Genomic DNA, 15,327 nt, shown 5'->3' on the forward strand with positions numbered 1-15,327 from the left:
TGTCAACCAGTTCTCAATCAACCTAACAGTAATAGGATCCGTACCACATTTTACCAACTTGTCTACAAGAATATCATGTGGAGCCAGCTTTGGTGTAGGAGACCTAGGTTGGTGTACTGGTTAGGAGTGCGGACTTCTAATCTGGCGAGCCGGCTTTGATTCCGTGCTCCCTCACACGAAACCAGCTCGGTGACCTTGGGCTCGCCACAGCACTGATAAAGAAGGTCTAACCGAGTAGTAACATCAGGGCTCTCTCAGCCTTACCCACCTTCATAGAATCATGGAGTTGGAAGGGGCCATACAGGCCATCTAGTCCAACCCCCTGCTCAACCTAACAAGGAGAGGAAAATGAAGGTGAATGTAAGCCGCTTTGAGACTCCTTCGGGTAGAGAAAAGCGGCATATAAGAACCAACTCTCCTCCTCCTCCTCCAAAGCTTTACTGAAATCGAGATAAACTATATCCCCTGATCCAGCAAAGTAGTGACTTTCTAAAAAAAAAACAGATAAGGTTTGTCTGACATTACTTGTTCTTGAGAAAGGCATACTGACTCTTAGTAATTACAGCCATCTGCTCTAGCTGCTCAAGGACTGATTGTTTGATGATTTGTTCTAAAATTTTGCCAGCTATAGTTGTCAAGCTAATGGGTTGTAGTTACCCGGGTCTTCCTTTTTCCTTATTTTGAAGATTGGCACAACATTTGCCCATCTCCAATCTTCTAACATCTCATCTGTTCTCCAAGAATTATCAAAAATAATGGATAGAACTTTAGAAATTACAGCTGCAATTGTCCCTGATGTCTCGGAGGGCAGGGCTCTTGAGCTGTTGCTTGCTGATGGTTACTCGGAGACCACTGAGCGGGTAGCCAAGTTCTTGTCTGTGGTGATGACCCACAGGTTAAAGAGGTGGACGTCACTGGTTTTGTCTTTTAGTGTTTGCTGCTCCCTTGCCTGCTGTACTTTTCCTTGCAGCTTTGTTGACTTGTAGAACTGATTTGCATATTGTTTTATATTGTGAATGCCATTAAATGTTTTTGTATTGTATTGTTTGTGATTGTATTTCACTTTTAAGAAACTCCCAGAAAGAGAGAGAGGCTGATTCTGTGAATGTTCAAAGGGGTGGCAGGTTACAGTGGATGAGTGATAGGGTTGTGAGTGTCCCGCATAGTGCGGGGGGTTGGACTAGATGACCCAGGAGATTTCATCCAACACTATAATTCTATGATTCTGTGACTGTTTCTGCTGTTACTTAGACTGAAGAAAAAGAAAGCTGTTGTGGGTCCCAGCTCTGGAGACTGGAGACAGTTCTTGAGACCTCCTGATGCTGTAATCTGTTGATCTTTCCACAGGATGACTGATGAGGTGGAGCAGCTGGCCAAGGAGCATGAGAGACGCAGCAAGGAGGTGAGAGCCAAGGACTCCCCCATCCTGGTGAGAGCCAAGGACTCCCCCATCACAGTCTTTCCCATGAATCCCTTTGGTGTCTTGTCTCCATACTTGTTCCCAAGTCTGTTTCATGCCCCAGCATTAGACATTCAGCAGCTTGCTCGTGGCATCGTGCCACCCATGAGGGAGAGAAGCATCCTGCTCTGAACTCTGATAGGCCTGCTGCTTATTGGGCACTTTGTCTGCTAACTGCTATCCTGGAATGGGGCAGGAGGAGTTCCATTGGCCTCCATAATGTCGTTGGTATTTTCTATTGCAGCTGCAACAGGCCTACTGTGAGCTGAACCGACGAATCACTGAGCATGACAAATGCCAGCGGAAGCAGATGGGCAATGCAGAGATCACCCTCCATGTGAGTACCAGCCATCCTGTTCTCACTACCTCTGTTAGCACATGGGGAAGGAAAGGAAGCTGCTTCAGCCCCACTCAGCTGAGCCATGCAAACCCACAATAAGAGACTGCTAGGTCTTGCCAGTACTCTTTCTGCTGCCTGTTTGCTGAGCAAGCCTAAGATGCTGGCCTCTGAATGAAAAAGTGTCCTTCCTGCCCCTGTAGCAGCTGGAACATTTTGATACAAGAGCCCTCCCCACTCTCCACAATAATCCATTCTCCAGGTGCACACACAGGCATGTGCAGAGGGCTTCAGATATGGCAGTCTGGTAGGCCTCTGCTCCAAGTGCCTTGCCAGCATGTGGCAAAGCCCACCAATGAAATGCTGTTCTGTGGTACACTCTCTCACTATTTGGTCAGTTGTTTTTATTAATTAATTAATTAATTATATTTATATACCATCCAACCCGAGGGCTCAGGGCGGTTTACAGAAAACAGGGAGGATACAATTAACACATGGTAACAGGTAACAGTAACAGCAGTAATATTATAAAAATAATTTATTTTATTTATTTATTTATCATACATAAAACAGTCTGTAGAACATGTACATCGATATCCAACAATTGCAACCAAACACAACACAGTATAACAGTAAACAATCGTAATACAAACAGGTCCAGGGCTTGTTAAATAATAATTTAACATGATAATAACAATGATACCATAAAATAGAAATCGTAAGAGCCTCAGCTCAACTCTTACTGGACCCTGTGGGCAACCGATTAATGTTGGTCGTAGAGGGGGGGAGCTTAAGGGCCAACTGGAAGTGGTGGTTTGGTCGACCTCAACCAAATGCCTGGTGGAGGAGCTCCCTTTTGCAGGCCCTGTAAGTTCTGTCAGGGCCCTGATCTCCTTGTTCTGATCTCCCTGTTATGTAGGGTGGCAATGGAGTGGGGGTGTAACTTGCCTTTCTCCAGAATGGTTTTACTTGTCTGGCCCCTCATTCACATATATGGAAACATAGAATCATAGAGTTGGAAAGGATCTCCACAGTCATCTAGTCCAACCCGCTGCAGAATGCAGGAAATTCACAACTACCTGCCAACCACAATGACACCAATTACATGCTGAGATGATTCCACCACCACCCCTGCCAAACTAGAATCCCTGGCCACTGTGGCCAGGAGGAAATATGCCTCCTGACCCCAATGTGGTGACAGGTATTTCCCTGGGTATGCAGTAAAGGACCACAAGAGCCAAGCACCGACACAATCCCTTCTGCCCAACGACTCACAATCTGCTTAAGTTCACAGAATCAGCATTTTTGCCAGATGGCTATCCAGCCTCTGCTAAAAACTTCCAAAGAAGGAGGCAACACCACCTGAGGAAGCCTGTTCCACTGAGGAACTGCTCTGTCAGGAACTTCTTCTGGATGTTTAGATGTTTAGACGAGAATGCTGGAAGGGAAGGGAGCATGTGAAGGGTGGGCGCTACTCAAACAAGAGCTATTGCATGCTCAATCCATGACTATCCCAGAAAGACGAAAACACTGCAGGAGCTCTAAGAAGCCTATTTGGATGAACAGAGAACTTCAAGAGGAACTAAGAAAGAAAAGGAAAATGTTCAGGAAATGGAGGGAAGGACAGAGCTCTAAAGAAGAGTACCTACAGGTTACTAGGCACTGTAGATCAATCATCACAAAGGCCAAAGCTGAGAGTGAGCTAAGATTGACCAGGGAAGCCCATTGTAACAAGAAAAGATTTTTCAGTCATGTGAGGAGCAAACATAAAGTAAAGGAGGCAATAGGCCCACTGTTGGGTGTGGATGGACAAACTCTAACGGAAGATGCAGAGAAAGCAGAAAGGCTTAGTGCCTATTCTACATCTGTTTTTTCCCACAGGTCAAAGTGTTTAGGCACATCTAGAGATGGCCGTAGCCAAAGGATAGTGTCTGGGTGGCAAGTTAACATGGATAGAGAGGTTGTTGAGAGGCATTTAGCTGCACTGGATGAGTTCAAATCCCCTGGTCCGGATGAAATGCACCCGAGAGTACTCAAAGAACATTCCAGAGAACTTGCACAGCTCTTGTCCATCATCTTCGGAACCTCTTTAAGGACTGGAGATGTCCCGGAAGACTGGAAGAGAGCAAACGTTATTCCGATCTTCAAAAAAGGGAGGACGGATGGCCCGGGAAACTACAGACCGGTGAGTCTGACCTCTGTTCTGGGGAAGATAATGGAGCAGATATTAAAGGGAGCAATCTGCAAACATCTGGTGGACAATTTGGTGATCCAAGGAAGTCAGCATGGATTTCTATCCAACAGGTCCTGCCAGACCAACCTAGTTTCTTTTTTTGACCAAGTAACAGGTTTGCTGGATCGGGGAAATTCGGTTGATGTCATTTACTTGGATTTTAGTAAAGCTTTTGACAAGTTTCCCCATGATGTTCTGATGGATATGTTGAAGGACTGCAATTTGGATTTTCAGATAGTTAGGTGGATAGGGAATTGGTTAGAGAACCGCACTCAAAGAGTTGTTGTCAATGGTGTTTCATCAGACTGGAGAGAGGTGAGTAGCGGGGTACCTCAGGGCTCAGTGCTCGGCCCGGTACTTTTTAACATATTTATTAATGACCTAGATGAGGGGGTGGAGCGACTACTCACCACGTTTGCAGATGACACCAAATTGGGAGGACTGGCAAATACTCCGGAAGATAGAGACAGTGTTCAACGAGATCTGAACACTGGAAAAATGGGCAAATGAGAACAAGATGCAATTTAAGTGTAAAGTTCTGCATCTGGGTCAGAAAAGCATGCCTACTGGATGGGGGATACGCTTCTAGGTAACACTGTGTGTGAACGAGACCTTGGGGTACTTGTGGATTGTAAACTAAACATGAGCAGGCAGTGTGATGCAGCGGTAAAAAAGGGAAATGCCATTTTGGGCTGTATCAACAGAGGCATCACATCAAAATCACAAGATGTCATAGTCCCATTGTGTACGGCACTGGTCAGACCACACCTGGAGTACTGTGTACAGTTCTGGAGGCCTCACTTCAAGAAGGACGTAGATAAAAGAAGAAGAAGAAGAAGAGTTGGTTCTTATATGCCGCCTTTCCCTACCCGAAGGAGGCTCAAAGCGGCTTACAGTCGCCTTCCCATTCCTCTCCCCACAACAAACACTCTGTGGGGTGGGTGAGGCTGAGAGAGCCCTGATATCACTGCTCGGTCAGAACAATTTTATCAGTGCCGTGGCGAGCCCAAGGTCACCCAGCTGGTTGCATGTGGAGGAGTGCAGAATCGAACCTGGCATGCCAGATTAGAAGTCCGCACTCCTAACCACTACACCAAACTGGCTCTCTACACGAAACTGGCTCTTTCTAAATTGAAAGGGTACAGAGGAGAGCGACGAAGATGATCTGGGGCCAAGGTACCAAGCCCCATGAAGATAGGTTGAGGGACTTGGGAATGTTCAGCCTGGAGAAAAGGAGGTTGAGAGGGGACATGATAGCCCTCTTTAAGTATCTGAAAGGTTGTCACGTGGAGGAGGGCAGGATGCTGTTTCTGTTTGCTGCAGAGGAGAGGACACGCAGTAATGGGTTTAAACTTCAAGTACAATGATATAGGCTAGATATCAGGAAAAATTTTTTCACAGTCAGAGTAGTTCAGCAGTGGAATAGGCTGCCTAAGGAGGTGGTGAGCTCCTCCTCACTGGCAGTCTTCAAGCAAAGGTTGGATACACACTTTTCTTGGATGCTTTAGGATGCTAGGTCTCATCCTGTGTTAAGCAGGGGGTTGAACTAGATGGCCTGTATGGCCCCTTCCAACTCTATGATTCTATGATTCTATGATGGAATTTCTTTTGAATTAATTTCATCCCATTCGTTCTGGTCTGGTCCTCTGGGGCAAGAGAGAACAATTTTGCTACTTGAAGATGGTTATCAAATCCCCTCTCCTCTCCAGGCTAAACAGACCAAGCTCCCCCAGTCTTTTTTCATATGTCTTGGTCCTCAAACCTTCTCACCATCTTTGTTGCCCTCCTCTGGACGTGTTTCAGTTTGTCTACATCCTTCTTCAACTGGGGTACACAAAACTGAACACAGAACTCCAAGTGAGGCCGAACCAGAGCAGAGCAAAGCGGTACCATCACCTCCTGTGATCCGGACACCATCCTCCGTTTGATACAGCCCAAAATCCCATTTGCCTTTTTAGCCACTGAGTCATACTGCTGACTGCTGAGTACTTGTAGATAGCTACCATATCACCTCTTTGTTGTCTTCTCTCCAGGGTAAATAGACAAAGCTCTCTCAACCTTTCCTTATACGGTTTAGTCTCCAAACCCCTCACAATTTTCATTGCCCTCCCCTGCATACACTACAGTTTGTCTACATCCTTCAGTTGTGGTGCCCAAAACTGAACACAGTATTCTAAGTGATCTGGACACTGTACTTCTTTTGATACACTCCAATATCCCATTTGCCTGTTTAGCCACCGAGTCATACTGCTGACTCGTGTTCAGTGTATGGTCTACTAAGACCCCTAGATCCTTTTTGCACATACGAATGACATGTCCCTGAATACCATCGCTCCTATTAAAAAAGCCTATCAAGATCTGGGGAGGAAGCTCAAGCAAATGGGGGCACAAGTGGTATTCTCTTCAGTCTTGCCTGTCAAGGGAAGAGGAATGCGTCGGGAGAGGAAGATAATGGAGGTGAATCACTGGCTGCGTAGTTGGTGCCAGCAGGAGAGATTTGGTTTCTGGGACCATGGGATAGGCTTTCTTGAGGAAGGCCTACTAGCACCTGATGGACTGCACTTATCGAAGCTGGGGAAGAATGTGTTTGGTAGGAACCTGGGGAGATTCATCAGGAGAGCTTTAAACTGAAGCCACAAGGGGAAGGAGACGATCAACATAGGGAGTGTAAGGAAGGAGAACGATCAGGGGCAGCCCAACCAGCAAGGCCAGCTCATAGGGAACCAAAAGTAAAATGATTCAGATGTCTTTATACTAATGCCCGAAGCATGGGCAATAAGAAGGAAGAGCTGGAACTTCTCATGCATCAGCATGGTATGATCTAGTAGGCATCACAGAAACTTGGTGGAATGATTCTCATGACTGGAATGTAATGGTGGATGGATATGAACTGTTCAGAAAAAACAGAACAGATCGAAAAGGTGGAGGAGTGGCACTGTATGTGAGGAAAGGGCTGACCTGTCAGGAAATTCTAGTGAAGGAGAGCATATCTACAGTGGAAAGCATCTGGGTGAAAATAAGCGAGGGGAAAACAAACAGTGTGGTGGTTGGTGTCTGCTACCGACCGCCTGACCAACGAGAGGATGTGGATGCTGCACTTTGTGAGCAGCTTGAGAAAATATCCAAGCAGCAGGCCCTTGTCATCATGGGTGACTTCAATTTCCCAGATGTGTGCTGGGAAACAAACTCTTCGAAGCGTCCTCAGTCATGCAACATTCTGACCAGCCTGGCTGACAATTTCATTTATCAAATGGTAGATGAACCCACAAGAGGTTCAACCATACTGGACTTAATACTGACCAACAGGCAAGAGTTGGTGGATGAGGTGAAGGAGGTGGGGACCCTAGGGGGAAGTGACCATGTCCTCATAGAATTCCTTTTGAGATGGGGAGCCAAGGAAGCTTGTAGCCAGATGCGGATGTTGGATTTTCGTGGGGCAAACTTTAATAAACTCAGACATGATGAGTGTCGTACCATGGACGAGAATGCTGGAAGGGAAGGGAGCATGTGAAGGGTGGGCGCTACTCAAACAAGAGCTATTGCATGCTCAATCCATGACTATCCCAGAAAGACGAAAACACTGCAGGAGCTCTAAGAAGCCTATTTGGATGAACAGAGAACTTCAAGAGGAACTAAGAAAGAAAAGGAAAATGTTCAGGAAATGGAGGGAAGGACAGAGCTCTAAAGAAGAGTACCTACAGGTTACTAGGCAGTGTAGATCAATCATCAGAAAGGCCAAAGCTGAGAGTGAGCTAAGATTGGCCAGGGAAGCCCATTGTAACAAGAAAAGATTTTTCAGTTATGTGAGGAGCAAACGTAAAGGAGGCAATAGGCCCGCTGTTGGGTGCGGATGGACAAACTCTAACGGAGGATGCAGAGAAAGCAGAAAGGCTTAGTGCCTATTTTACATCTGTTTTTTCCCACAGGTCAGTGTTTAGGCACATCTAGAGATGGCCGTAGCCAAAGGATAGTGTCTGGGTGGCAGGTTAACATGGATAGAGAGGTTGTCGAGAGGCATTTAGCTGCACTGGATGAGTTCAAATCCCCTGGTCCGGATGAAATGCACCCAAGAGTACTCAAAGAACTTTCCAGTTATTCTGATCTTCAAAAAAGGGAGGAAGGATGACCCGGGAAACTACAGACCAGTGAGTCTGACCTCGTAGGGCAAACTTTAATAAACTCAGAGACATGATGAGTGTCATACCATGGACAAGAATGCTGGAAGGGAAGGGAGCATGTGAAGCTATTGCATGCTCAATCAATGACTATCCCAGAAAGACGAAAACACTGCAGGAGCTCTAAGAAGCCTATTTGGATGAATAGAGAACTTCAAAAGGAACTAAGAAAGAAAAGGGAAATGTTCAGGAAATGGAGGGAAGGACAGAGCTCTAAAGAAGAGTACCGTCAGGTTATTAGGCACTAGGTGTTTCATCAGACTGGAGGGAAGTGAGTAGCGGGGTACCTCAGGGCTCGGTGCTCGGCCCGGTACTTTTTAACATATTTATTAATGATCTAGATGAGGGGATGGAGGGACTACTCATCAAGTTTGCAGATGACACCAAATTGGGAGGATTGGCAAATACTCCAGAAGACAGAGACAGACTTCAACGAGATCTGAACACAATGGAAAAATGGGCAATTTAATAAAGATAAGTGTAAATTTAATAAAGATAATAAAGATTCTGTGATTCTATGATTCTGTGACCTCCCCCCTTCTTTACTTATCTGTCCCTTTTAAACTCCCCACCAAAAAGAAAATTTAGCCCAAGACAACTCTGTAGCTTCATCAGTCTTTTGAATCATAGAATCATTGAAACATCGAGTTGGAAAAGGCCATACAGGCCATCTAGTCCAACCCCCTGCTCAAGGCAGGATCAGCCCAAAGCATCCAAGAAAAATGTGTATCCAACCTTTGCTTGAAGACTGCCAGTGAGAGGGAGCTCACCACCTCCTGAGGCAGCCCATTTCACTGCTGAACTACTCTGACTGTGAACATTTTTTTCCTGATATCTAGCCTATATCGTTGTACTTGTAGTTTAAACCCATTACTGCGCATTCAGAACTGCACACAGTACTCCAGGTGTGGTCTGACCAGTGCCGTATACAATGGGACTATGACATCTTGTGATTGTCTGTTGAAGGCCATTGCGGATGCAGAAAGGGTGGTACAGAAATTGCGGCTGGATGTGGAGAATGCCGAGGAGAAGCTATCCCTGGCACGGCTCAGGCTGCGGGAACAGTCGCAGGGAGGTAGGTGAAGAGCTTGCCTCTGTTTGACACCTGGGTGAATGCTGAAGCTACCAACCTGTGCTGTTTGGGGAGGTTCTGCTCCTTTTCAGACAGGGCTTGTTCCATGCTCAGACATCTGCCTTCTGGGCTGCCCTCGCCAGTCCCCTCTTACCACAGTCACGCTGGCGGAATTATCTGCTGCCCTGTCTCCTGGCCAGCTCAGTGCTGAAGGGCTGAGAGGACATGATAACTGATGCTTGCTTCTTGAAGGACCAGCCTCTCTTGGGTGTTGAGGAAGAACTGCCAGAGTTTGGGTTCTTCCCTCAGTCAGCGAGGAAGGCTACAAGTCTTGAGAATGATAGAAGGCCATCTTCTTGTCCCTCATAAATCCCTCAGAGGAGTGTTTTACCCCCATTCTATCCCTGTTTCAATTGTGAAGAGCTTTAAGGATGGATAGCAGGGCCTTGGTTTGTACCTGATGCTGTTGCTGAAGTTGTGTCATTAGTGAGGTCTCTCTACCCCTCCCCCCACTCGTGGTCTTCGGAAAGAGCTAGTGCTTGAGATGGAGACTGGTGCAGACGGTTCCTTTGTGTGTGTGGAGGGGGAGGTGAAGTGCTCCTTTGCTGCCCCATGATGGCACAGAAGAACAGAGCAGGGTTTCCTTGGGGCAGTGTGGGGAGCCCATCCTTTCCTGTCTTGCTGTGTTCTCCTTTGCTAGGGGCAAGGGCTGAGCTGCAGGGCCTGAGGTGCTCTGTCCAGGAGCTGGATGACGTGCTCTTCAAAGATGTGGGCGGAAAAATCCATTTGGATGGTCGGTAAGTTGCATCCCTTTCCCCTGTTCCCCAGACACCATGTCCCTCCATCTGCCCACCCTCCACTAGGAAGTGGTGCTTCATCCCTCCCCCCCAAGCATGGCTCTTCTGTGGTTCTTAACATAAGAGTTTCCAGACTATGTCTGCATAAACAGAAATGGTTTAACCTAGTGTCTAAAACCAAATAAACCATGTAGGCATTAGGTGAGAATACAGTCAGGTGTCACCACTAAGAAGCCCCATCTCTCCATGCACCCACCAAACCTGTGAAGGTGGAGGCAGAGGCAGCTGAGCTTTGAGGCAGACCTTAAGCATTGTGCTGGACAGAATGGGAGAAGGCACAGTCCTGCAAGGATCCTGGTTCCAAAGCATTGAAGGCTTCCACACTAAGAGCCAGCACTTTGCATTGTGCCTGGAAACAAATTGTTCTTATCCTGTGCAGGTGTGGATGCCTGTGATACTTGACCTAGGAGGCTGCATCATCAAATCATAGAATCATAGAGTTGGAAGGGGCCACACAGGCCATCTAGTCCAACCCCCTGCTCAACACAGGATCAGCCAAAAGCATCCTAAAGCATCCAAGAAAAGTGTATATCCAACCTTTGCTTGAAGACTGCCAGTGAGGGGAAGCTCACCACCTCCTTAGGCAGCCTATTCCACTGCTGAACTACTCTGACTGCGTCCTTTCGTCTGCAGCCAACGGGAACAGCATCCTGCCCTCCTCCAAATGACAACCTTTCAAATACTTAAAGAGGGCTATCATGTCCCCCTCTCAACCTCCTTTTCTCCAGGCTGAACATTCCCAAGTCCCTCAACCTTTCTTCATAGGGCTTGGTCCCTTGGCCCCAGATCATCCTCGTCGCTCTCCTCTGTACCCTTTCAATTTTATCTACGTCCTCCAGAACTGCACACAGTACTCCAGGTGTGGTCTGACCAGTGCCGTGTACAATAGAACTATGACATCTTGTGATTTTGATGTGATGCCCCTGTTGATACAGCCCAAAATGGCATTTGCCTTTTTTACCGCTGCATCACACTGCCTGCTCATGTTTAGTTTACAATCCACAAGTACCCCAAGGTCTCGTTCACACACAGTGTTACCTAGAAGCGTATCCCCCATCCAGTAGGCATGCTTTTCATTTTTCTGACCCAGATGCAGAACTTTACACTTATCTTTATTAAATTGCATCTTGTTCTCATTTGCCCATTTTTCCATTGTGTTCAATGTTGACTAAAGATTTCTAGCTGATGTGGGTTCAATGTAATTTAAATGTTTAATTTTTTTAATTTAAATTTCAATGTTTAAATTTAAATTTTAAATGTTAAGCATTTAAATTATGTGTTTAAATTATGTAAACCACCCCAAACATGTGAATACCAGGAGGGACAGTATAGAAATGTAATTATAAATTAATTAAATAAATAAGTACATTCATTTGCAAAATATATTTGCTGGGAAACATGTGACATCCCCAGGAAAGAGATTTGTGATTTAGAGCTTATTCTTTTGCAGAATCAGGAGCTTGCATGCAAAGAGTGAGTTTGCTCCAAGAAAAGTGTGTATCCAACCTTTGTTTGAAGACTGCCAGTGAAGCATATCCCCCATCCAGTACGCATGCTTTTCATTTTTCTGACCCAGATGTAGAACTTTACACTTATCTTTATTAAACCACCCTGAGCCTTCGGGGAGGGCGGTATATAAATATAAATAAATAAACAAACAAACAAACAAATAAATTTGCCAATTTTTCCATTATGTTCAGATCTCGTTGAACTCTTTCTCTATCTTCCAGAGTATTTGCCAGTCCTCCCAATTTGGTGTCATCTGCAAACTTAATGAGTAGTCCCTCCATCCCCTCATCTAGATAATAAGTATGTTAAAAAGTACCGGACTGAACCCCGAGCCCTGAGGTACCCCGCTACTCATCTCCCGCCAGTCTGATGCAACACCATTGACAACAACTCTTTGAGTGTGGTTCTCTAACCCATTCCCTATCCACCTATCTGAAAATCCAGATTGCAGTCCTTCAATTTATTCATCAGAGCATCATGAGGAATCTGAGCATCACTCAGGCAGCGTAGACTGTGTGTTTGTTCCTCCTCTCTGCCTCCATAGGTGGCCACTCATAATTGATCCCTCTGGCCAAGCAGCCATATTCTTGCGCTATCGTGATACCAATTACCTGAACACCGTGAATCCGAGTGACATGAGCGTGGAAACCATCCGTCTGGCACTGCTGGGGGCCATTCGGTAAGGAGAAAAGCTAAATATTTGGAGGGCAGAAGTGTAGCCTTCAAAACTTGGTATCTGGCTGTAGTCAAACATTCAGGAAAGAGCTGCCCTGCTGCACTGTGAGCCAGTGGTGTGGAGGGGGTGATCTGTGAGGCAGAAGGCTATGATGGAACTGCACAGGCCCAAGGCTCAGCGGCCAGCTCCTGCCTTCCTGCCTTCCTTCCCTGGGGTTCCCTCCTTTTCCCTCCCCAGATATGGAAAACCCTTAGTCTTTGACATGATGGAAGTGAACATGTTTGACACTGTGAAAAAGCAGCTGGAACGGCTGGAGCCGGGACTCACAGACGCTGTGCTGGGCAGAACAATCCTGGACAATGAGAGGTAGGCCTGCCTTATCCTTGGCTCGACCTGCCCTATAGCCCATGCCTTGTGGGGAAGGGGAACAGGGACATGTCTGGGTGAAGAGACAGCTGGTGCTGCCCTCTAACTTCCCTGGACTGCTGGGGTGGGTCATGTCTGCTGGTGGCCCCTGGGTTAAGGGTCCTAGGGGTCGCTCCCAACGCCACTGTGGGTGCAGTCTGGCTATGAAGAAGACAGTATATATATTTTAAAAACATATTGGAACACCGTTATATATAAATACCTGCCACTTCTAACTGAAAAAGTAGAGAAAAGGGCAGGCACAATATCTTTTTGAGATGAGAAGTACTTCCAGGAGGTTTCTAGACTATGAGTAGGTGGAAATCACTGCTCAGGGGTTTTTGAAAGTGCACCAACCATGGGATTGGAAGGTGTTGCCTGGGTATGGTTGACTAGATGCAGCTCCTGGCCCCTGCAGCAGCAGCCTGGTACTTTCAGGTAATGGCTGAGCTGCTAAAAGAAGGCACCCTTGCCCTGCAGATTACATAAATGTCCTCTCCCTACTCAGATTTCTACCCAGCCTTGAACTTGTGCAATACTAGGGTTGGCCTGTGCGGCAGGAGCTGTTCCCCCCCCACACACACTTGTCCGAAGCTGTGTGTTCTGTCGTCACCTCTACAGGTACCTGTCCCTGCTAAGACCGACAGATGGCCCCGAATATGCTGATACTGAATTCCAGGCTGCTCGAACAGAGAAGTTCAGGCTCTTTGTGGTCACGAAGCAGCACCACCCCCCCGAGGAGCTCCTGCAGATTCTTCTCCCCATCCAGGTGGTTCTGCCCAGGAGCAGTCGATAGGCCTGGCTGGCTGCAGGCTCTGCCGCTTGGTGGGAGGCATCCTGGGGCCGAAGAGTTGCTCGCTGCCAGGATAGGCAGCTGCAGAAGCAGTCAGAGTGCCCCCAGCAGGGCCCTGATCACTGGTGTCCTGAGTGCTTTCAGAAAGCAAGGCTGCAGGAGAGGTTGCTTCTCACAGCTGCTTCATTTCATCTTATGAAAGTCCTGTGTGGCCATCGGAGGGGAGGGAAGAGAGTCTTCATACCTTCCAAGTTCTCCCCCTTCCCCAACTGACCCTGGGGTCACAGCAAAACTTGCCTTTCAATAAACTTGATGAATGGGTGCCTATGTTGTAGGAGGAATGAGCAGACAGCCTCCTTGCCTTGCCCCAGCTGCCCCAATGGGAGGGGACACAGTCTCCCCCCCCCCCTCAGTTCACAGCACTGCTCCCTCCAGGTCAGTGCTGGGACTAGCGAGTTGGGAGGGACCTCCAGAGTCATCTAGTCCAACCCCCCTGCAGAATGCAGGAAATGGCCACAAGAGCCAAGCACCTACACAATGCCTTCTGTCCACCCACTGACAATCTGCTTAAGTTCACAGAATTAGGTCCTGTTCCTCTGAGAACTTTGTAATCTGGTCTAGGAGCATCTCTTCCTAGTCTTCTACCTGGCCTGGTGGTCTAGAGCAGACCCCCATCAGGCGGAAGAGCTGTCCCGGGAATTACAATCTGGAGGTCCCACCTAGTGGAAGGCACGCTGAGATCCACCTGGTTGTGCCAGAGTCTAGGGTTGTGCAATTCGGCATCCAAAGTGTCGGTTCCTGCTGGTAGCAGCCTGCACGTGTGTGTTGACTGGCACGCCTGTGCCTGTACCTCCCCCCCCCCCCAGCATGTGCTGGCTACCAGTGGGAATGGCTGCTTCGGATGCTGAATCGCACAACCCTATGGAAACAGCTGACATCAACAAACCTTTAGGGCTGGGAAGCGAATTTCTTCCAGGCCAGACTGGCCAGTGATCTTTTTTTGGGGGGGGGGGTGGAGTGGGGGGGGGAGCAGCACCTGGGCATGGAATGGGGGTCACTGTGGATGGGAAGCTAGTTGTAAGTTTCCTGCATAATGCAGGGGGTTGGACTAGATGCCCCTTCCAACTCTATGATTCCATGAATAAACAAGAACCTCCAGGTCAAGACAGAAGGGCATTTAAAGTTGAGGCATTGGCTATACCCTGCCTGTAGTCAAGTCTCAGAAGAGCATTGGACTGGGCAGTGTAGTGAAAGGCCCACTCTTGACCAATGAGCCTGAGAATGGGAATGGGGCGTATTCACCCTCCTGCCAGTCTCACTATTCGGTCTCTCTGCAAGAGAGACCCCCACTCTTTGCTGAGATCATAGAATCGTAGAGTTGGAAGGGGCCATACAGGCCATCTAGTCCACCCCCCTGCTCTACACAGGATCAGCCCAAAGCATCCTAAAGCATCCAAGAAAAGTGTGTATCCAGCCTTTGCTTGAAGACTGCCAGTGAGGGGGAGTTCACCACCTCCTTAGGCAGCCTATTCCACTGCTGAACTACTCTATGAAATTTTTTTTCTTGATATCTAGCCTATATCGTTGTACTTGTAGTTTAAACCCATTACTGTGTGTCCTTTCCTCTGCAGACAATGGGAACAGCATCCTGCCCTCCTCCAAGTGACAACCTTTCAAATACTTAAAGAGGGCTATCATGTCCCCTCTCAACCTCCTTTTCTCCAGGCTGAACATTCCCAAGTCCCTCAACCTATCATCATAGGGCTTGGTCACTTGGCCCCAGATCATCCTCGTCGCTCTCCTCTGTACCC

The 15,327-nt window shown here is 47.5% G+C and overlaps 1 protein-coding gene across 2 annotated transcripts in view; it reads left to right on the forward strand.

Moving 5' to 3' along the window:
* Positions 1-14,485, forward strand: part of IQANK1 (IQ motif and ankyrin repeat containing 1) — a 38,017-nt gene extending 23,532 nt beyond the window's left edge. The window contains exons 6-12 of one of the 2 annotated variants that reach the window (XM_077351271.1): positions 1,348-1,402; positions 1,704-1,796; positions 9,171-9,279; positions 9,977-10,073; positions 12,187-12,321; positions 12,556-12,684; positions 13,345-14,485. In XM_077351271.1, the coding sequence (XP_077207386.1) occupies positions 1,348-1,402; positions 1,704-1,796; positions 9,171-9,279; positions 9,977-10,073; positions 12,187-12,321; positions 12,556-12,684; positions 13,345-13,519 (793 nt within the window). In that variant the 3' untranslated portion in view covers positions 13,520-14,485. The remainder of the gene's footprint in view (positions 1-1,347; positions 1,403-1,703; positions 1,797-9,170; positions 9,280-9,976; positions 10,074-12,186; positions 12,322-12,555; positions 12,685-13,344) is intronic. The other variant, XM_077351269.1, reaches the window with a different exon arrangement.
* Positions 14,486-15,327: the final 842 nt, after the last annotated feature.

This window comes from Paroedura picta, chromosome 9 (genome assembly GCF_049243985.1).
Source record: "Paroedura picta isolate Pp20150507F chromosome 9, Ppicta_v3.0, whole genome shotgun sequence".
In the NCBI taxonomy this organism is placed as follows: Eukaryota; Metazoa; Chordata; class Lepidosauria; order Squamata; family Gekkonidae; genus Paroedura; species Paroedura picta.